Source organism: Hypanus sabinus, chromosome 21, assembly GCF_030144855.1.
Source record: "Hypanus sabinus isolate sHypSab1 chromosome 21, sHypSab1.hap1, whole genome shotgun sequence".
In the NCBI taxonomy this organism is placed as follows: domain Eukaryota; kingdom Metazoa; phylum Chordata; class Chondrichthyes; order Myliobatiformes; family Dasyatidae; genus Hypanus; species Hypanus sabinus.
This window is the reverse complement of record NC_082726.1, coordinates 49,850,005-49,872,779: the sequence shown is the minus strand read 5'-3', so window position 1 is coordinate 49,872,779 and position 22,775 is coordinate 49,850,005. Positions and strand designations below refer to the sequence as shown.

General features: G+C 43.1%; 1 protein-coding gene across 4 annotated transcripts; it reads left to right on the top strand.

Annotated features, from left to right (window-relative positions):
* The first annotated feature begins 5,431 nt into the window (after window positions 1-5,431).
* Window positions 5,432-21,283, top strand: pla2g12b (phospholipase A2, group XIIB). 4 transcript variants are annotated; one of them, XM_059946502.1, is made up of 6 exons: window positions 5,432-5,548; window positions 5,931-6,151; window positions 13,525-13,760; window positions 15,651-15,727; window positions 18,094-18,259; window positions 19,279-21,283. In XM_059946502.1, exons 2-6 carry the CDS (start codon window positions 5,991-5,993, stop codon window positions 19,395-19,397), a joined length of 759 nt encoding a protein of 252 aa, XP_059802485.1. In that variant the 5' UTR covers window positions 5,432-5,548; window positions 5,931-5,990; the 3' UTR covers window positions 19,398-21,283. The 4 variants fall into 4 exon arrangements, with proteins under 4 accessions (XP_059802485.1, XP_059802484.1, XP_059802487.1 ...); XM_059946501.1 differs by having other exon boundaries at window positions 5,440-5,548; window positions 15,651-15,739; XM_059946504.1 differs by lacking the exon at window positions 5,931-6,151 and having other exon boundaries at window positions 5,511-5,548; window positions 15,651-15,739.
* The last annotated feature ends 1,492 nt before the right edge of the window (window positions 21,284-22,775 follow it).

Genomic DNA, 22,775 nt, shown 5'->3' with positions numbered 1-22,775 from the left:
GGAGAAGGGCAGATCGAAGGTGTCAGTGTTGCAGTTGAACAAAGGAGACTATGGAGCCATGAGGGAGGAGCTGGCCAAAGTTAACTGGATGGATATCCTAGCAGAAAAGACAGTGGAACAGCAATGGCAGGTATTCTTGGAAATAATGCACAAAGTGCAAAATCAGTTCATCCCCTGGAGAAGGAAGGATTCAAAGGGGGGAAAGGGGCCACAGTGGATGACAAGGAAGTCAGAGGATGCATAGCATTAAAAAAAAGGAAGTATGACAGAGCTAAGATCAGTGGGAGGACAGATGATTGGGAAATTTTTAAGGAACAACAGAACTTAACTAAAAAGGCAATACGGGGAGAAAAAATGAGGTACGAACGCAAGCTAGCCAGGAATATAAAGGAGGATAGCAAAAGCTTTTTTAGGTATGTGAAGAGAAAAAAGATAGTTAAGAATAATGTTGGGCCCTTGAAGAATGAATTGGGTGAAATTGTTATGGGAAACAAAGAAATGGCAGAAGAATTTAATAAGTACTTTAGATCTGTCTTCACTAGGGAAGACACAAGCAATCTCCCAGATGTATGGATAGGCCAAGGACATAGGGTAACAGAGGAAATGAAGCAGATTGACATTAGGAAGGAAACAGTGATGAGTAGACTGATGGGACTAAAGGCTGACAAATCCCCAGGTCCAGATGGTCTGCATCCTAGGGTACTAAAGGAGGTGGCTCTGGAAATTGTGGATGCATTGGTAATCATTTTCCAATGTTCCTTAGATTCAGGATCAGTTCCTGAGGATTGGAGAATGGCTAATGTTATCCCACTTTTTAAGAAAGGAGGGAGGGAGAAAACAGAGAACTATCGTCCTGTTAGCCTAACATCAGTAGTGGGGAAGATGCAGAGTCCATTACTAAAGATAAAAGAGTGGCATATCTAGATAACAGTGATAGGATTGGGCCGAGCCAGCATGGATTTACCAAGGGTAAATCATGCTTGACTAATCTATTGGAGTTTTTCAAGGATGTAACCAGGAAGTTAGACAAGGGAGATCCAGTGGATGTAGTGTACCTCGATTTTTGGAAGGCATTTGATAAGGTCCCACATAGGAGCTTGACGGGTAAAATCAGAGCTCATGGCATTGGGGGGAAGATATTGACATGGATAGAAAACTGGTTGGCAGATAAAAAGCAAAGGGTAACAGTGAATGGATGTTTCTCGGAATGGCAGGTGGTGACTAGTGGGGTGCCACAGGGCTTGGTAATGGGACCACAGCTGTTTACAATTTACATCAATGATTTAGATGAAGACATTGAGAATAACATCAGCAAGTTTGCTGATGATACTAAGCTGGGTGGTAGTGTGACGTGATGAGGATGTTAGGAGAATTCAGGGTGACTTGGATAGGCTGAGTGAGTGGGCAGATACTTGGCAGATGGCGTTTAATGTGAATAAGTGTGAGGTTGTCCACTTTGGGAGTAAGAATAGGAAGGCAGATTATTATCTGAACGGTGTAGAGTTAGGTAAGGGAGAAATACAAAGAGATCTAGGAGTCCTTGTTCATCAGTCACTGAAGGTGAATGAGCAAGTGCAGCAGGCAGTGAAGAAGGCTAATGGAATGTTGGCCTTTATTACAAAGGGAATTGAGTACAAGAGCAAGGAAATCCTTTTGCATTTGTACAGGGCCCTGGTGAGACCACACCTGGAGTATTGTGTACAGTTTTGGTCTCCAGGGTTAAGGAAGGACATCCTGGCTCTAGAGGAAGCACAGCGTAGATGCACAAGGTTAATTTCTGGGATGTCCGGACTGTCTTATGCAGGGAGGTTAGAGAGACTGGGCTTGTACACGCTGGAATTAAGGAGATTGAGAGGGGATCTGATTGCAACATATAAGGTTATTAAGGGATTGGACAAGATAGAGGCAGGAAATATGTTCCAGATGCTGGGAGAGTCCAGTCCCAGAGGGCATGGTTTGAGAATGGGTAGGTCATTTAGGACAGAGTTGAGAAAAAACTTCTTCTCCCAGAGAGTTGTGGGGGTCTGGAATGCACTGCCACAGAAGGCAGTGGAGGCCAATTCTCTGGATGCATTCAAGAAGGAGCTAGATAGGTAAATTATGGATAGGGGAATCAAGGGATAGTAGATGATTAGCCATGATCTCAGAATGGCAGTGCAGGCTCGAAGGGCTGAATGGTCTACTTCTGCACCTATTGTCTATTGTTTGTACTTTCGCATATGGCAGTAAATGTGACCTTGACTTTGAAATGAAAACTCTGGTAGAATCAGTGCTAAAAGGAATCATTATAGCATTGTGTATATAGGGAAATGTGTTTCTGACAGCACTGCTGGGCAACACATAAAATGCTGGAGGGACTCTGTAAGTCAAGCAGCATCTACGGAGGAGAATAAACAGTCAGTTTTTTGGGTCAAGGCTCATCATCATAAGACCGTAAGATATAGGAGCAGAAGTAGACCATTCGGCCCATCGAGTCTGCTCCACCATTCAATCATGGGCTGATTCAATTCTTCCAGTCATCCTCAGTCCCCTGCCTTCTCCCCATACCCGGTGAGGCCCTGGCTAATCAAGAACCTATCTATCGCTGCCTTAAATTCAGGACCAGAAAGAAAGAAGGCAGAAACCAGAATCTGAGGATGTAGGTGAATGTATTGCCAGAGGTTTATCCATGGTTTCAAGCACCAGAGCCAATGGCCAGCATCATGTTTCTTACAATACAGAAACCTCCAGGTAGTGGTGAAGCTGAGAATGCAGCTTCCACCACACCCAAGAAGAGGTGACAGTAGAGAGCATAGGATTCGGGTTCTCTCTCAATACATGCAGCAAGTGCTGCCAGTCTCCAACGATGCCTACACTCACTGTGCCAGCCCAGAGCCCACATACAGTCATAGAGATCTGCAGCACAGAAACAGGCTTTTCAGTCCATCTACTCCATGCTTTCTCCCTAGTCCTATCATCTGCACTTGGGCCATAGGCCTCCAAACCTGTCACATCCATGTGCCTATCCAAACTTCGCTTAAGTGGTACAATTGATCCCGCAAATACCACTTCCACTGGCAGCTCGTCTGGCTGCTCCCCTAACCCTGTTCCACTCTTCACCAGTCCACACAAGCAGCCTTTGGACAGTGCCTCAGTGGTTCACTCCACTCCATGCCATTTGAGAATGGGATCATGTTTCATTGCTGTAGGAGTCCAATGGAGGGAGAATTTTCTCACCAGATGCCTGGATGAGCAGTGCGCAGCCTGTGTGTACAAGTGTAGGTACCTCGGCAGCAAGGAGCACCCGCTCCCGGGCTGTCCTCAGCCTCCAGGGTACCAAGATGTTTCTAAAAGAGTAACATCTTGATCACATCTCTCCTGTGGAGAGATATGACACTGGGCAAGCATTTATAAACATCACCATTTGCCAAGCCTTCTTGGATGACACTGACAGCAGGATCTCCTCCACCACTCTGAAGGGCAAGAGGAAGCATGGTACAAGGAAAAACCAAAATCCCAAAAGCACCTACCACCAGGCTCTAGGACAGCCTCTATCTTGCTGTTATCAGACTCTTCAATGGACCTTTTGTATGATAAGACAGACTCTTAACCTTATAGTCCACCTTGTTATGATATTGTACTTCATTGTTTACTTGGACTGCACTTTTTTGATAGTTTTAAACAATTCTGCATTGTTAATGTTTTACCCTATTCTAGCTCAGCTCACTGTGTAATGATTTGATCTGTATAAACAGAATACGAGCTTCTCACTGTATAAGTGACAATAATCAACCAATACCAATATGTTGGGACATTGATGCTGCTGGACTAACAGGGGGTCACTCCGGAGGGGGGAGTCAACGTTCACAGCAGAAAGGTCATGCCAGAGGGAAGAGGGTCAGACACCACTCAGTGAGCTATCAACGGGAATGGTTGAGTGGGGCTGTTGATCCTTGAGTTGTCGTAAAGCTTGCCCTTGCACCAATTTTCAGAATTGTTCGTCGCAACCCCAGTGATGCATTGATCTTTAAGTTTTACAGAGAAATTGGCTCATGAAAAAGCAGCCTCAAGGCACTATGTAATGATTTGATCTGATGAACTTTGTGCAAGACAAGCTTTTCATCATATGACAATAATAGACAATACCAATTGCAACTCACATGCTGTTCTGATTTGGACAAGTATTAGCTAGTCTTTCGATATCACTGAGTTAAAATTGTGGAAAAAATATGAAATGACTTGGTTATAAAGGGGTTAATGATTAAACTTCACATCCTAGCTAGAGAGCCACCAACTCTATCAAACACCTATAACCACTTGACTGTATTGAGTCTTGTGTGGTTAGGGTTGAGAATGTTTTTTTTTGTCATAGTCTTTGCCTGTCTCTAACTGACCTCTGTGACCTAGCACATAGGTCATGGAAAATTGCTGAACAAGACGAAACAGCGTAAGAAAGACCTTTAAGAAAGAGGGTTGAGTGAGGTCTGGTTAAGAGCATGGCACCTTTTCTTAAATGTCTCCCTTGCTAGCAAGATAATAAAAGGCGTTTGCTGTTAACAGTCAATATGCTCAAGTTAAATTACAGCAAAATCCTGGCACGTCCTCCCAGCAGCATTGTGGGAGCACTTGCACCAGATGGCTACAGTGGCTCAGTGTCACATTCACAAGGACAATTTAATCAGAATCTGATTTAACATCTCTGACATGTGTCGTGAAATTTGTTGTTCTGTGGCAGCAAAACATAAAAATTATTACAAGTTACAATAATGCCTTGCATCATTATTGTAAAAAATTACTATCAGTTACAATAAATTTGAAGAACTGCTGTAGGTTTTTTTTTACAGCTGACATCTGAAGATATAGTTGAAGCCTGGCTCAGAATCAGAGTCAGAAACAGGTTTATTATCCCTGACATATGTTGTGAAATTTGTTCTTTTCATGGCAACTGTTCAAAATCTCTAAGTTATGATAAATAAAGTCCAAAAAAGGTATAGAGAAATAGTGTTCATGGGATCATGGACTTTTCAGGAATCTGATGCCAGAGGGGAAGAAGCTGCTCCTAAAACACCAAGTGTGGCTCTTCGGGCTTCTGTATGTTTTCCCCGATGGCAATAATGGTGAAAGAGAATATAAAACCACCTTAATTGCTCTGGCCATATGCTAAGAACAAATTATTAATTGTAATTTATTGCTAATTGGTACCTTTGCACAGTAGGATGCAATTCTTCAAATGCTATAGAGACATAGAATCACGTAGAAGAGAAAGAAGACCTTCAGCCTTGATTTACACCAGGGGTCCATGGACCCCTTGCTTAATGGTATTGGCCCCTGGCATAGAAAAGTTTTGAATCTCCTGATCTACATTAATCCCATTTTATTTCCCCGCATTCCTATGAACTCCCCCCCCCACACCCCTCCTTCTCTAGATGATATCCACCCACCTAGAAACTCAGGACAATTTGCCTACCAACCTGGTAGTATCTGGGATATGACAGGAAACTGGTGCACCCAAAGGAAACTTATGCAGTCTCAGGGAGATCAAGAAAATGTTATCCAGACATCACCAAAGGTGAGGATTGAACTGGATACTGGAGATGCAAGTCAGTAACTAGCTGTGCAAATTGAGCAAATGAGTACCCTTTATACACACATCCAATATATAGACACTTTACTTATGAGCACCCATAATATTCTTAAATTCAAAAGACCATACATACATCTGTTCCTACAAATGGCTCTACTAGTTTTCTGTCCCTCACTCCATTTTCAGTCATTGTTCTTTATATTCGGTCTCATGTCATTGAAGTCATTCATTGCAACACTTTGAAGATATGATTACCACATAGAGTGAGTTTTGTATACTTTCTGATTTATCAACAAAGACTTATTAGGGACACCAGTAAAAATGAAATCTTTTCATTGTCCTGAAACAAGCTGTTATCTTTATGCAGCTCCTTATTTGAGAATCAGCACTCAGCCAAACTGGGAAAATATCATTACATTCTCCAGAGATGGAAACCAATGGTCACAATCAAAATCTGCAGCAACACAGGAGGAGCTGGAGGAACTCAGCAAGTCAGGCAGCATCTGTGGAGAATGAACAGTCAATATTTTGGGTCGAGACCCTTCATCAGGACTGGAACAGAAGAGGACAGAAGTTGGAATATAAAAGGTAGGGAAAGGTTTCCCCACCTTCTTCCCTTTATTCCATACTCCACTGACCCCTCCCATCAGATTCCTCCTTCTTTAGCCCTTTGCCTCTTCTATCTATCACCTCCTAGCTTCTCACATCATTCCCTATCTCCACCCACCTATCTTCACTCCTCACCTACTTGTTCTCCTCCCCCTTCTCCTAATTTTTTATTCTGGTTCTGCCACCTTCCTTTTTAGTTCTGATGAAGGGTCTTGGCCCAAAATGTCAACTGTTCATATCCCTTCTGAGTTCCTCCAGTGTTTCATGTAAATTGTGGGAGGTTTTGTACCTATCATTCAATAAATGATTCGGGTGAGAGATTGATAGACATATGAGGAGTGGGAATAATGTAAGGATCTGGGAAACTAATATTACTTCAGCATTGGAATAAGAGAGAGCTACAGCTTGCTGTGGGAAAGAGAGAAAGATTCAAGATTGAAAGTTATTGATTGTCATTTAGTGTAAAGGAGAACAAAATGATTATTAACCAGCTCCACTGCAGCAATAAAAAGAGACAATAAGCATAAAGAACTCAATAAAAAAGTAAAAAAATCCTATAATTAATAGATGAAAAGTCTTGGCTCAAAATGTCAACTGTTCATTTCCCTATTGAGTTCCTTCAGCAAAAGCAATCCTATGAAACACAATGTACTTCTATCTACATAGACTGGTGGTCTGTACAGAAAGTGATGCTAGGTGATGTGTATGTAATGGTGATGGGGGTGGAGGGTCAATGGGTGGAGATGCTGATCAGCCTTGGGGGAAGAAACTGCTTTTGAGTCTGGCAGTTCTGGCATTGATGTTGCTTAGCCTCTTCACTGATGGGAGTGGACAACACAGTCCATGAGCAGCACGGGTGGGACCCTTTATGATATGGCTGGCCTTTTTCAGGCACCTTTCTTGATGGCAGGTAGGCCATTGCTAGTGATGCGTTGGGCAGTTTTAACCACTGTTGTAGAGAAATCCTGTCCACAGCAGCGCAGTTACTGTACCACACAGTGATGCAGTGTGTTAGGGTGCCTGAAAATGAAACACATCTCTTCAAAGTCTGACTGCAGTTTGATCAAGTAGTTTCAATTGAGATACGTGTGAGAACGGAAACCACTGAAGGAACCGAGTTGCGGGGATTTTCATTTTGGAGCAGCGAGCGAAATCCGTGCGACGGAGGAGCGAGTCTCGTTGCGCGTGGACTTCACCTGGGCCAATTAACAGGAGAAAGGTGTGGGCGTTGTGACCGTGGACAGGGTTAGATTGGGGAACTCAGTCTTTGCCTCGAGTGGCTTCAACAAGAAAAGGCGGAGGCAAAGGTGAGTTTCGAATAGCTTACTCTTTATTATTTCACGGGTAGAGCATCGAAAATGGAACGCAGGACAGCGGGGTGCTCCTCTTGCGTGATGTAGGAAGTTAGGGAGACCGGAACAGGACCTGGGGCCGAATGACCCACGGGTCATTCAGGGGGAATGAGCTGTTGATACACAGGAGCTACAGGGAGACAGTCACACCTAAGTTGCAGGAGGAAGGTAGCTGGGTGACTCTCAGGAGAGGGAAAGGTATCACACCGACAGCGGGGGTCGTCCGCCTCAATAGCAAGTAGACCGCTTTGGGTACTGTTGGATGGGACAGAGGAAAGCTACAGCGACTGGGTCTCTGACGCTGACTCCAAAGGGAAGGGGATCTAACTGGAGATTCTGTGGATGTGACTCCCCGGTGGCATGTTGCCTTCCAGGTGCCAGGGTCAGGGCTGTCTCAGACTGACTGCATGGCATCCTTAAGGGGGAGGGCGTGCACCCAGAAGCCGTGGTCATATTGGTACCAACGACATAGCTAGGAAAAGTGATGAGGTCTGGAAGAGAAAATATAGAGAGCTAGGAAAGCAGGACCTCAATGATAGTAATTAGCCAATGAACCTGGTGAGGTGACAGATCTCTCAGTGGGTGAACATTTCAAAGACAGTGACCACAACTCCTTCACCTATAGCATAGCCTTGAACAAGGATAGGAATGGAATGGAAACATATTTAATTGGGGGAAAGAAAATGATGCTATTAGACAGGAACTTGCGAGTGTAAATTGGGAACAGATGTTCTCAGAGAAATGCACAATGGAAATGTGGAGGTTGTTTGGGGAGCACTTGCATGGGAGTATAGAACAGAGTACAGTCCAGCACCAGAAAAGCCAATTGACCCACAATGTTGTACCAGTCTTAATGCCAAATGATACTAAATGTCCTCCTTTGTGTAGGACATATCCCTCCATTTCCTTCACATTCATGTGTCTACCTAAAAGCCTCTTAAACACCACCAAACTGCTTACTTCCACCACCACACTGGTAACCTATTCCGGACACCTACTGCTCACAGTGTAAAGTACTTGCCCCTCACAGTGTTTTTAAATGCCCCATCCCATGCTTTATACTTAAAAACATGTCTTCATGTTTGACATTTCTACAATGAGGAAAACAATTCTGACTGTCTACCCTATCTATGCCTCTGATCATTTTAAAAATACTCATCCTCCAACACTCTTAATGAGAACACCAAGTTTGTCTAAACTTCCCCTTTATCTCACACCCTCTGATCCAGCCAGCATCCTGGTCAGACCTTCTCTGCACACTTTCCACAATCTCTCCATCCATCCTATAACAGGGGTAACCAGGTAACACAATAATCCAAGTGCAGTCTGACCAAAGTTTATTTAAATATCTCCTCAACCCTACAAATCTGGATGGACCTCCAGCTACAATATGCATTGCAGCCAATAGCCAAAGTAGGTCAGGTAAGGGGATATTTAAAAAAAAACATTAAAAGTTGAGGATGAGAATTCTTTTGCACATTCCAAACATGTTTGAGATGAGTTAGGAAGCAAGGCACAAAACACACAGTAAATAGGGAGTTAAAAATTTCACTCTCAATTATGCCTGTTAGATGATTTAAAGTAAAACTGTGGTAGGTTGAACGTGTCAGAATCCCATAGATAAAGAAAATTATTGCAAATTAATCTTTTAGTGGTGAGAACAAAAGGAATGTTAAATCAGACTGGTCACCTTAAACTTGTTTGATCCTTAACATTTGTTCTAAACTTCTGAACACGTTCTAGTTTGCTCATCTAAAAGACACCTTCCAACTCAGTTTTACCTTAAGAAGCCCATAATACACTCTATAGTATTGCATATGCACAGTTTAATTTTTCATGGATATTGGCTCTGTTTAAGGAGCAGGCAAAATAATGTCAAGCGAAGGCAGTATGCATTTCTTTGTTTATGAAAATTAAGTATTTAAGATAATTTCTAGTCTATTCACTGGGGGCAACTGGGTCCTTGCAAAGACCTTATTTGAAACACAAACTTCATGAGACTACATTACTCTCCAAGTACAGAACCACACAGGAAATTGTAGATTCAAAACCTATTTCAGAATCTCTGGACCGAATATTTATGTGGTAAGAGGGGTGCAGCACTAGTGGACAGGAGAAGTCCTGAACACAAGAAAATACACAGATGCTGGAAATCTTGAGAAAAACACATAAAATGCTGGAGGAACTCAACAGGTCAAGCAGCATCTATCAAGGGGAATAAACAGTCAATATTTATTGCTCTTCATAGGTGCTGCATGACATGCTGAGTTCCTCTGGCATCTTGTGTGTATTAAATAAAGTCCCCTGTAGTTGTGTGAGTGCTAGCGATCCCACTGCATTCTTTCCAATAACCCCAGTGTCTTGCCTTATTTACTTCTGAATCAACAACACGGAAAGTAGATTATCTGGTCATTATTTCACTGTGGTTACTGAGAATTCAAGAATGTCTAAATCTGCAATCACTTTTCCTTCACTGCAATAGTGATGTGTTTCAAAAGTACTTAAAGGTTTTCGAGTGTGTTTCAAGGAGGAGAGTGGCTGCCATCCAATGTTATGAATGTAATACCTAAAAGCAAGTTTCTTCTTCTATTTCTTAAATGCATGTTAAAACAGATTCAGATTTGTCACATGTACATCAATATACACTGTGAAGTGTATCGTTTGCCTTAACAACCAACACACCCAAGGATGTGTTGCCACACATTCTGGCGCCAATATGGCATGCCCGCAATGCTTGGCAGAACACCACAGAACACAACAGTATGGAGCACAGCAAGCACCAAAACAATGGCAGCAAAGCAAGGCCCTTTCGTCTCTCCCACCCACTCACACAAACAGACAATTGTCCAACTTCAGGACCAGCTTCAGAATTGGCTACCAGTTTTCACTCCCCAGGCTATAGCTTCCGGACTTGCAAAGAGTAATGTATTTTTTTTTAAAGCCCGCAGATGCTGGAAATCTGAAATAAAAACAAAAAAAATGGGTGAGAGGGACCTTGACAAATGTGAGGTCGGTGTAGGACAGACTAACTTGCTGAAATATGGCAAGGTTAAGAAAGAGGAAGTGTTGGAACTTTTGAAAAACATTAGGATGGATGGGTCAAACAGGATCTACCACAGGTTACTATGGGAAGCAAGGGAAGAGATGGTTGCACGTTTGGTGATAATTTTTGTGACCTCTCTGGCCACAGGAGTGGTACCAGAAGATCAGAGGATGGCAAATGTTATTCTATTATTCCCTTGCTTAAAAAAGGAAACATGGATAATCCTGGGAATTATAGACTAGTGAGTCTTCCATCAGTGGTGAGCAACCTATTGGGCAGGATTAAAAGAGACATGATTTATGAGCATTTGGGGAAGCTTAGTCTGATTAGGAATAATCAGCATGGCTTTGTGAGTGGCAGGTACTGCCTTACAAGTCTGATTGACTTTTTGAGAGTGTGACAAAGCACAGTGATGAAGGTAGAGCAAATGGATTTTGGTAAGGATGACTTTCATTCAGAAAGTCAGGAGGCATGGGATCCAGAGAAACCTGGCTGCATGGACTTGGAATTGGCCTGCCCACAAAAGACAAGGTGGTAGTAGATAGAGTGTATTCATTATGTAGAGGTCCAGGCCTAGAGGTGTACTGTAGGAACGCTGCTCTTTGTGATGTTTATAAATTACTTAGATGAGGTAGTGGAAGGGTGGGTTCGTAAGTTTGCAGATGATAAGAAGTTTGGTGGTGTTGTGGATAGTATAGAGGTTGTTGAAGGCTACATCAGGATATAGAGAGGACGTAGAGCTGGGCTGAGAAGTGGAAGAAGGAGTTCAGTCCAGAAGAGTCGGAAGTGATTCACTTTGGAAGGTTGAGCTTGAAAGTCGAATATAGGGTTAATGACAGGATTCTTCACAGTGTGAAGGTATACAGGATCTTGGGATCCAAATTCTTAGATCCATCAAAGTTGCTACACAAGTTGAAAGGGTGGTTAAGAGGGCAAAAGGTGTGTTGACCAAGTTTGCAGATGATATGAAGATAGGTGGTGGGGCAGGTAGTGTTGAGGAAGCCGGGAGGCTGCAGAAGGACTTGGACAGATCTTGAGAATGGAATTCAGTGCTGGGAATTGTATGGTCAGGCACTTTGGTAGAAGGAATAAAAGCTTAGACTATTTTCTAAACTGGGAGAAAATTCAAAACTCCGAGTTGCAAAGAGACTTGGAAGTCCCTGTGTCGGATTCCCTAAAGGTTAACTTACAGATTGAGTTGGTGGTGCAGGAGGCAAGTGCAATGTTAGCATTCATTTCAAGAGGACTGGAATATAGAAACAAGGATGTAGTGCTGAGGCTTTATAAGGCACTGGTGAGAGGCCTCAATGGGGGTATTGTGAGCAGTTTTAGGTCCCTTATCTAAGAAAGGACATGCTGACGTTGGAAAGGGTTCAGAGGAGGTTCACGGGAATGATTCCAGGAATGAGAGGCTTATCGTATAAGGAGTGATTGATGCCTCTGGGCCTTTACTCGCTGGAATTTTGAAGAATGGGATTGGGGTGGGAGTGGTATCTCATTTAGATCTATTGAATGATGAAACGGCTAGATAGAATGGATGTGGAAAGGACATTCCCTATGGTGGAAGAGTCTAGGACCAGAGGGCACAGGCTCAGAATAGAGGGACATCCCTTTAGAAAAGAGTTGAAGAAGAGTTTCTTTAGCCAGAGGGTGGTGAATCTGTGGAATTTGTTGCAATAGGCAACTATGGAGGCTAAGTCATTGGGTGTATTTAAGGCAGAGGCTGACAGGTTCTTGATTAGTCAGTGGAGAAGGCAAGAGGATGGGGTTGAGAGAGAAAATGGATCAGGCATGATACAATGATAGAGCAGACTGGATGGGTCGATTGGCCTAGTTCTGCTCCCATCTCTTATGGTCAAGGTAAGTGGAACAAGATGCCAGAGGAAGTGGTTGAGGCAGGGAACATAATCATATTTGGTTAAGTGTAAGGTTAGAAAAGGTTTAGAGGAACATAGGCAAAGTGTGGGCAAATGGGACTAGCTTAGATGAGCACCTTGGTCAGCATGAATGAGTTGGACCGATTGGCCAATTTCCATGTTATATCTCTCTGTGACTCTGCTTCTGTATTTAACTTCGGCACACCTCCCATATGCAAGCCTCTTCCATGTGCATCAAGCATCTGACCCATAAGACCATAAGGAGCAGAATTAGACAACTCGGCCCATTAAGTCTGTTCTGCCATTCCATGACGGCCGATTTATTATATCTCTCAACTTCATTCCTGCCTTCTCCCTATAACCTTTGACACCCTTACTTATCAAGAACCTTTCAATCTCTGTTTTAATATACCCTGTGACTCAGCCTCCACAGCTGTGTGTGGCAATGAGTTTCACAGATTCATCACCCTCTGGCTGAAGAAATCTCTGTTCTAAGGGGGCAACTTCCTACTCTGATGCTGTACCCTCTGTTCATAGACTCCCTCACTATCAGAAACATCCTCTCCATGTCCACTCTATGCAGATCCACCAGGCTAGAGGTTCGTCAGTGGATCTATCACTGTGTCATCCCAAAATTCATTTTATTCAATGTCAGTGGAACCAGATCTCAGAAGCAGAGAGCACAGTGCAGTTGCCGGTGTACTGTGAACGAATCCAGGCATGAACTCACAAGCAACTGGTCTTGATACTTTGGAACTGTAAAGAAACTTTGTGTCACACTGCAACGTGTCAGCGTCAAAGTAATTAATATTTACTCATTTGAGGGCATTATCAGATAGGGACTTGCTTATGTTTAAAGTGCACAGATAATTCTGAACAAATCAAGGTGTCTGAATTGAGACCGAACTCCTGCCAAATTTACACTCAGTCTGACCTTTAGACCATTATAGCAGTGAGATCATTCCAGATAAAAAGATGAAGGTTAAAAGTCCATCTCAGAGAGAGATTGGAAAAGAGCAAGTGCTCTGGTGTTGAACAGAATATTACTGCTGGTGGCTTTGCATGTTTTTTACTTCAAAGGTCTCCAGTAACCATGAGAGGAGGGGTGGTAATCGTTCTGTGGCTGGCCCTCACTGTGGCACGCTCTGAGGAAGAAAATAAGACCACTACCGCGCCCCAGGACAACTCAACCACCACTTCAGACTGGGGCATTGGATCCATCCGAGATGGCTTCGAGACTGTCAACGGATACTTCGACTCATTCCTAGAGCTCCTGGGCGGCAGAAATGGAGTGTGTCAGTACAAGTGTCGATATGGTAAGTGCAGAGCTGGAGGGAAAGAGTGAGGAGGGGGTGAAAGGGGATTTCAAAGCAAATAGAACAGGAAACAAAACAGGGAATGGAAATGTACTCATATTAAACATAGTACAGATGTGAGAGGCTGCAGATGCTGGAAATCCTGAGCAAAGTGCTGTAGGAACTTAGTAAGTCAGGCAGCATCTGGAGGGGAGAGGAATAAACAATCAATGTATCGGGCCGAGACCCTTCACCGGGACTGGAAAGAAACAGGGCAGAAGCCAGATAAACAGTTGGGGGCAGGGGAGGAGTACAAGCTGACAGGTGATAAGTGAGACAGTGCAGTCCAAAAGCAAAGCTGCTATTGACCCGAGAGGGCCACAAAATCACTTGTACAGATTCGGAACCGACTCATTTGCAGAGAAGTTAGATTATAGTAAATGCCCACTCTCTCCCCCCCCCCCCCCCCCCCCCGTGTGGCCTCTACACACATGCTATGGTTTGGGATTTCTTTTTGTTTACTGTGATTGTTTGATTAATCATTTACCGTCCTCAGGTTAAAGGGTGGAGGAAATGGAGTAAAAAACTAAGTTGAAGAATGTTACAAATCATCCACAAAATATGGTTTGATAAGACCACTGGACAAGTGTCCTACTGAAGCTGACAGAGACTGCACGAAGGCCTGTGGTGCAGAGTATGGATCTATCAGTGACTTGGGTTTCTATTGCTTACTTTGCAAGTTTGAATGTGCAGGCACTTAAAGCGATGCGTGAGAAAAGGGAAGTTGATTAAGTAACACAGCCATGGTCTCTGTCCCACCTGTGGCGTAGATTGTGAATTCTGCATTCAAGTCATCAGTCACTGCAAAACTGAGTTGGAAGCAAACCATCCTCAGCCCCAAGGCTTCCTTAAAAAGAGGACTGTGTGCGTGTGTGTGTGTGTGTTCATAGCCTGTGCAGCAGGGAGATTTGTTTAACATTTAGAGACAGTTGTCTAAAATTGTGGTTAGTAGCAACTATGCCGTGTATGTGCTTCTGACATTTACAAGATGACGAAAAACAGCATGAGGTAGCCACCAGGTCCCTCAAGGCTGTCCACCTTCCCCATTCAAAATTATCATGGCCGATCTATGCTGGCCTGAACTCCTCCACAGGCCTCAATTCTTTGACCTTACCAAATTTACTTACCTCCTCTTTGAATGTCTCCTCTGATTTCAACTCCACAACCCAACAGGTCAGACAGTTCCTGAGATTCACCTCCCTCTGCGAGAAGTTCTTATGCACCTCTGATTTAAATAATCACGTGAAACTGCTCTAACTGCAGCACAAAATCATGAACAAAATAAAAGAAGGAATTCTTTTTTAAAAATCTCTCAACATTTCCCATCTTCACAACACTCAACACCCTGAAATTTCTACCTGAAGTAATCCCAAAATATTACTCATCTTACTCTCCTCCCAATGCTTTGAGCTGCCAAGGCCTTAAGCTCTGGAATCCCTTCCCAAAACTTCTCCTCTATCTCTCCTTCATAAAGAAGCCTATTGATTTGATCAGAACCACTCTCTCCAACATTCTTGGTATCAGATTCTGTCTGATATAAGGGATCTTGCACAGGGTTATTCCTAAAGATGCAGATGCCAGAAATCCAACACAATACATACAAAACACAGGAGGAACTTAGCAAGTCAGGCAGCGTCAGACTTGTCATGAAGGGTCTCAGCCTGAAACATCGACTATACCTTTTTCCAGTGTCCTCCAGCATTTTCTATACCTACAAGCTGTAGTAAATGAAGGGATGGTAAAAGGGAAAATATTCCTTGAAAGTTTCTGGGATTTTAGGATTGAGCTACAAACCTGGAAAGATTATTTTGATGTATAACCAGAATAATTCACACTGCTCTCTCTACCCAGGTAAGGCACCTCTGCCAAGACCAGACTACAAAACACCTGAGCCAAACGGTTGTAGCTCGAGTTTTCTTGGACTCAAGGTACCAGACACAGTATGTACTGAAAACACAACTTTCATTTTCTATTCATCTTCTTGAAATAACTGTTCATAACTCTGAAATGCTGCATAATTCAATGTGGCACCTCAAAGCCAATGAGTCAAAAGGCTGTGGATTCACATCTCATTCCTGAGTGTAGAAATATAAACTGACCACCTCCTGAGCAGCACCAAGGGTGTAGGCTTATCAAATTGGCTTATTTGACCTTTTGATGGGTTGTGACAAACTTTGCTCGCTCACGTGATCATATACAAGATGGCAGAATATAAACACAAGAGATTCTCCAAATGCTGAAAATCTTGAGCAAAACACAAAATGCTGGAGGAACTCTGCATCTATGGAGGGAAGTAAATAGTCGATATGTTGGACTCTTCATCAGGTCTCAGGTCGAAACGTCAACTGTTCATTCCTCCCCATAGATGCTGCCTGACTTGATAAGGTGGACTATTTTAAAGAAGGGTTTGTGTTCTGGCTGAAGCCTCATGCAAACGCTACCCCCCAGAAAACAACACTTGAACAGACTAAAGATAAGCTTCAAACAAAAGAAGATCTGCAGATGCTGGAAATCCAAAGCAACACACACAAAATGCTGGAGGAACTCAGCAGGCCAGGCAGCGTCTATGGAAAAGAGTAAACAGTGGACGCTTTAGGCCAAGACCCTTACACATCAACTGTTTACTCTTTTCCATAGATGCTGCCTGACCTGCTGAGATCCTCCAGCATTTTGTGTGCATTGTTCAAGATAATCTTCATTTGTCACATGTACATCAAGGCATTGAAGTATACAGTGAACTGTGTTGTTTGTGGCAACGACCAACACAACTTGAGGATCTGCTGGGGGCAGCCCGCCAGTGTTGTCATGCTTCTGGCACCAACGTGGTGTTCCTGTAACTGACTAACCCTAACTTGTCGGAAACCAGAGCACCCAAAGGAAACCCATGCAGTCTCGGGGAGAACGTACAAACTCCTTACAGAGAGTGACAGGAATTGAACCCCTATCATTGGCACTGTAAAGCGTTAAGCTACCTGCTACGCTACCATACTGTTCCTATTCATTCATCATTACATTATATTGGTGGAAATCTACTGCAGGAAATTGGCTCTGCGTTTCCTCGTTGCAGCCACGCTTTTAAAAATACCTTGTCAGCTTTAGATACACCCATGTCTCCTTCCTTTCCATTCCCAATAGAGGGTCTCAGCCCGAAACTTAGATGGTTCATTTCCCTCCATAGATACTGCCCAACTTGCTGAAATTTTCCAGAATAATGTGTGTGTTTTGCTCAAGATTTTCAACATCTGTGGAATCTCTTGTGTTAGCTGTATTTCTCTGTGGGGTTTCCTGTGAGGATCTGTATAAAATGAGGGAACGCTGGAACTGCTCAGGCTGTAACCACAGAGAGAGAAGCAGAGTTAAGGTTCCAAAGAAGGAAAAATGATAAGTTAAGCACGTTTTAAATTGTGGAGAAGAGTAAAGGGAGAACTGAACAAATGGGAATGCCTGTGATAGGGCGGAGACTGAGAGAGACTGACACAATATTACTGGGAGTATGAGCTGGGAGAAGATGTTGAAGGCTTGTTTGTTGCAGTTGAATGAAAGTACAAATTCTTTCTTTTCTAAGATGTGAGAGGTACTGCAGGCACATGCAAAATATTATTTTCCCAAATAAAATTCCATCTTTAAAAACAGAACAAGTGACCAACAAAGTTCTAAGTAAATTTATTATCAAAATATGTATATGTCACCATATAGTACCTTGAGATTCATTTTCTTGCAGACACTTACAGGACAACACACACAAAATGCTGGAGGAACTCAGCAGGTCAGGCAGCATGAATAGATAGTCGATGTTTCGGGCCTAGACCCTTCTTTGGGACTGAGAAGGGAGGGGGAAGTTACCAGAATAAAAATGTGGGGGGGAGAGAGTGGGGAAGGAAGCTAGTTGGATAAAAAAATATATAATTTATGAAACATTCTATATAAATAATATAAACAAAGAAAACACCAAAAAAAAGACTGCCAAATATCGAATGTGCAAAAGAAGACAAACTGTGCAAACAAAAATATTAATATTGAGAAAATGAGTTGTAAAAGCGTCCTTGAAAGTGAGTCTGTAGGTTGTAGAATCAATTCAGAGTTCTGGTGAGTGAAGTTATCTATGCTGATTCGGGAGCGTGATGGTTGTAGGGTAATAACTGTTCCTGAAATGATACAGTCTTGTGATAGTGTCCACTTGTATTTCATTACCAAGATGTAAGTGTTTTATGAATGCTACATTCTACAGAAACAGAGTAGAATTTGGTTCCAGTCTCAAAGGTTGCCCCTCTAAATGTTTTCCTTTTGCTTTCAGCTTGATTTGGGAATCCCAGCCATGACCAAGTGTTGCAATCAGCTCGATCTTTGTTACGACACTTGTGGGGCCAACAAATACCGGTGTGATGCCAAGTTCCGATGGTGCCTCTATGGAATTTGCTCTGACCTCAAGAAAAGTTTGGGTTTTGTGTCTAAGGTTGAAGGTAAATATTTTAACTATTATTATTATTATTAACTAAATATTATTAGCTGAAGACACTTTGGACACTTGAGACATAAATCTTCCCTGAGAAAATATTACAGATGGAAGCATAGAACTGGCTTGTTAACTGGAACTCTAGGAAAATACCAGAAATGCACAATGAATCCAAAAGGCATTTGGAAAATTTCATGGACTTCTCTTCCTATTGCAGAATTCCATCTTTTATGTATTTATTCTGTGAATCTGGATAATTTACTAACTTCCTAGTGAGTTGACCATGGAACCATTTCTCATCCCAGAGAACTGAGCACAAAAATCTCAAGTGAGATTTCAAGGGACTGATGCTCTACCTTTTGGATTTGATGTTTAACCCAGTAGCATCAGAAATAAACCCAGTTACACTATGCATCCAGTCACCCAGTGCATCAAAGAGTCACAGGGAGGGACAGTGCAGAAACAGGCCCTTCAGCCCATCAAGTCTATGCCAACAATCAACCATCTATTTACATTAGTCCTGCATTAATCCCTTTTATTTTATACCTCCTACATTCTCATCAGCTTTGCCCAGACTCTGCCACCCCTCCTGCACAGAGGGCAATTTACAGTGGCCAGTTAACGTACCAACATGCTCATTTTTGGGATGTGGGAGGAAATTGGGGCACCTAGAGAAAACCCATGCAGTCACGGGGAGAGCATGCAAACTCCACAGAGACAACAACCGAGGTTAGGACTGAACTCAGGTCCTTGGTACTTGTAAGACAGTTTCTCTTCCAGCTGTGCCACTGTGCCATAAACTTCTGGCCAATATATACACCTTAGCCAACATGTTTCAATAAAACCCAGTTATCTGTCACTATCAATTTCTTTTTATGGGATCTTGCGGAAAACTAGCCTGCCAGTATTCCTATCTGTAAACTGTGATTTCACTTCAAGGGTACATCTCTGGCAGTGAAAAATTTGGGATAGCTCAAAGGGATGAGAAAGATGTGGTATAAATCTAAGGTCTTTCTTTCTTTCTAGCCTGTGAAACAGTAGCAGACACGATGTTCAATGCGGTCTGGACCCTGGGATGCAGGCCTTTCATGAACAGTCAGAGGTCAGCATGTACGTGCGCTGAGGAGGAAAGAGATGAGCTTTGAAGACAATAGCTGCAATACCGGACGTGCCTGCATTTGTATGTGCAATGTAGCTCTCCCCTCTGTGACTATATGTGGCACATGACTTTCCATGTGCGTAAGCGGCAAATATCCCTATTGGCACCTGTACGTGCAACACCAGAACTACCTGGTGGCTTATTTATTTCTTGGCCTTTTCATAAAATGATACAGAACATGGTTTGTGACCCATCACGTCTTTGGTAACTGAATAATTTAGAATAATTTCATATCAACTTATGGGAGCTATTTATGCGTTTTGACAAAGTATTTTGGAACAGGTTTGGGTGCTTCTTATGATCGACAAAGGATCTTTACTACCAAAATGTTCTTCCCCTTCCAAATATTATTTTGTGTGTTTCTATGTCAAGCAACATCTTTAGGTTAGATAATGGGTGTTCCCTGGTTATTATTTCTACTGCACAGTGGGTGTTCACCCACTTCGTAAGGATACTACCAAGAAGTGGCTGTCGGTCTAATTCTCCCCAGTGATAAGGTTGAGGATGGGTCTTGGTGTATGAGGAAGTTGGGTACAAGTCAACACTCACCCACCACACAGGGCAGGGGGGTTACTAAAAAATGCTGCATAATCACCCATCCTATTCTTTATGATACTGTAGCCTCCTTATAAGAACAGCCTACACATATAGTGCCCTGTAATAAGGTAAGACACCCCAATGCAAGATCAGAATTAGACGCAGTTTGACACTAAGCATCATGAGGGGGTGGACTGAAGCTTGGCCAAAGAGTAGGGATTTTGGGTCCATCTTAAAGGAAAGTAAAGAGATGAAATGAGGCAGATCTAGATGTTGAATTAATATAATCAACCCAGAGATGTCAATACTGGACTGAAAACCATGTAGTTATTATTGAGTTGCACAGGAGAGTTAGGTATATGGATTATTCACACACAGCTCTAATCAGCCGACAGAGGACAACATCAACAATTCAACCAAGACAGAAGCTTTCAGACTTCCCTGGGTTTTTGGAACCTTCTTGGTACACATGTATCCTGGAAAGAACTTGCCCCTTTTTCTGTTTACCACCAAGAGCTGTTGTACAGCGAAGTGTTGTCCCATGGACATCTAACCTCTAAGAGTGTGGAAGAAGGCTATTCAGCCCAGTACATCCATGCTGACCAGAGGGCATCTGTCCATTTTAATCCTATCTCCTGTCCATGGCCTTAAATGTCCAGGAAAATCAAGTGCCTGACTAGACTCTACTTCAATGCCTTTAGTAACTCTCATAGTAACTGTCTTCTGCCAGTCACTTAGATAATGCATTCCAGTTGCTCACCACTCTTTGAGAAAAAAGATGCCCTTCTGATCCACTCTTATGTTCTTCAGCTGTAGCTACCTCTAACATGGGGAATAGTTTCTTGCAGTTGACCCTAACTATACCCCTTATAGTTTATATACCTCAATCATGTCTCCACTTGACCTCCTCCACTCCAGGGAAAACTGACCCCGCCTCTCCGCTCTCCAGTCTCTGTGAAGTCAGCCTGAAGTATGTCACATACCATCTGCCACATGAAGATACCGAAAGCAACTTTTCCTGCCACAGGTTCCCCGGACAGTGTCCAACACCAGACATTTTCCCTGCTGAGTGCCCAGTTGCCTGGTTACCTTCATTTGCTCTTCCATTTCAGCTGCTCTCTCCCTCGCAAGGGAAGTGTTTCATTTGGTTTTGTAGTACAGAAGTAGCTGCATTTTAATTATTGAACAGCAGGGAAAATCGTTTATGTTGAGAAGGAACAAAATTGGATCAATGTGTTTTTTTCTAAGTAAGTCTTTGAAAATGTGATTGCAGTATGGTGTGACAGGAATAAATATGAAGTGGGATGCTTATAAAATACTGAAAACATTCTGTGTCACTGCATTTTACAATTCTCTAGTCTACATCAGCTGAGTGTTGGTGTTTGGAGTGAGTTTGTGTTTGTGCATCTGTATGTATGTGTCTAAGTTTATTCATAACTGTGTAACAACACTATTTGTAACAATACTGCCCCCACCCACCTCTCTTCTGCTTTGTGTATGTCCGCTCTTACCCCCATCCTCCCATAGAAACACCAGAGAAAGGATTCTTCTTTTTCTCACCTACCACCACACAAGCCTCAGCATCCAGTACATAATTCTCCGTAATTTCCACCATCTCCAATAGGATCACACTTTCAAGTACTTCGCTCTCTCCCTACCACTTTCTGCTTTCCGCAGGGATCACTTCCTACACAACGCCCTTATCCTTTCATCCCTCCCCACTGATCTCCCTCCTGGCACTTATCCTTGCAGGCAGAAGAAATGCCGTATCTGCCCCTATACCACCTCCCTCACTACCATTCAGGGCCCCAAACAGTCCTTCCAGATGAGGCGACACTTCACTTGTGAGTCCGTTGGGGTCATATACTCTATCTGGTGTTCCCGTTTTGGCCTCCTGTATTTCAGTGAGACCTGACATAGATTGGGAGATTGCTTCCTCTAGCACCCTCTCTCTGTCCAAATGGGATCTCCCAGTGGCCACCCATTTCAATTCTACTTACTATTCCGATTCTGACATATCAGTCCATGGCCTCCTCTACTGTCGCAATGAGGCCCACTCAGGTTGGAGGAGCAACACCTTATATTCCAAACCCAAACAAAAGAAAATCTGCAGATGCTGGAAATCCGAGCAACGCACACAAAATGCCGGAGGAACTCAACAGGCCAGGCAGCATCTATGGAAAAAAGTACAGTTGACGTTTTGGGCCGAAACCTTATATTCCATCTGGGTAGCCTCCAACCTGATGGCATGAACACTGATTTCTTGAGCTTCTGGTAATTACCTCTCCCCCCACCACCCCTCCATTCTTCACCATTCCCCATTCCAATTCCCCTCTCTCACCTTACCTGCCCATCACCTCCCTCTGGTGCTCCTCCCACTTCCCTAGTCTTCTGTCCTCTCCTATCAGACTCCCCCTTCTCCAGCACTTTATCTCTTTCACCAATCAACTACCAAGCTCTTTACTTCACCCCGTCCCTCTTCCGGTTCTGCAACCTTGTACTTCCTCCTCCCCTCCCCCCCACCTCCTCCTTCTGACCCCCTTCGTCCATCCTTTCCAGTCCTGATGAAGAGTTTCAGCCTGAAACATCAACTGTTCACTTTTTTCCATAGATGCTGCCTATCACATTGAGTTCCTCCAGCATTTTGTGTGTGTTGCTTTGTAACTGTGTGACTGTATTTGTGACTGCTGATCTATAAAGATTGGCTTTATTTCTCACATCTACATTGAAACATGCAATGAAATGCATCGTTTGCATCAAATCAAATCAGTGACAATTGTGCTGGAAGCCCAAAGGTCACCATACATCGGTCACAACCATGTTAAGT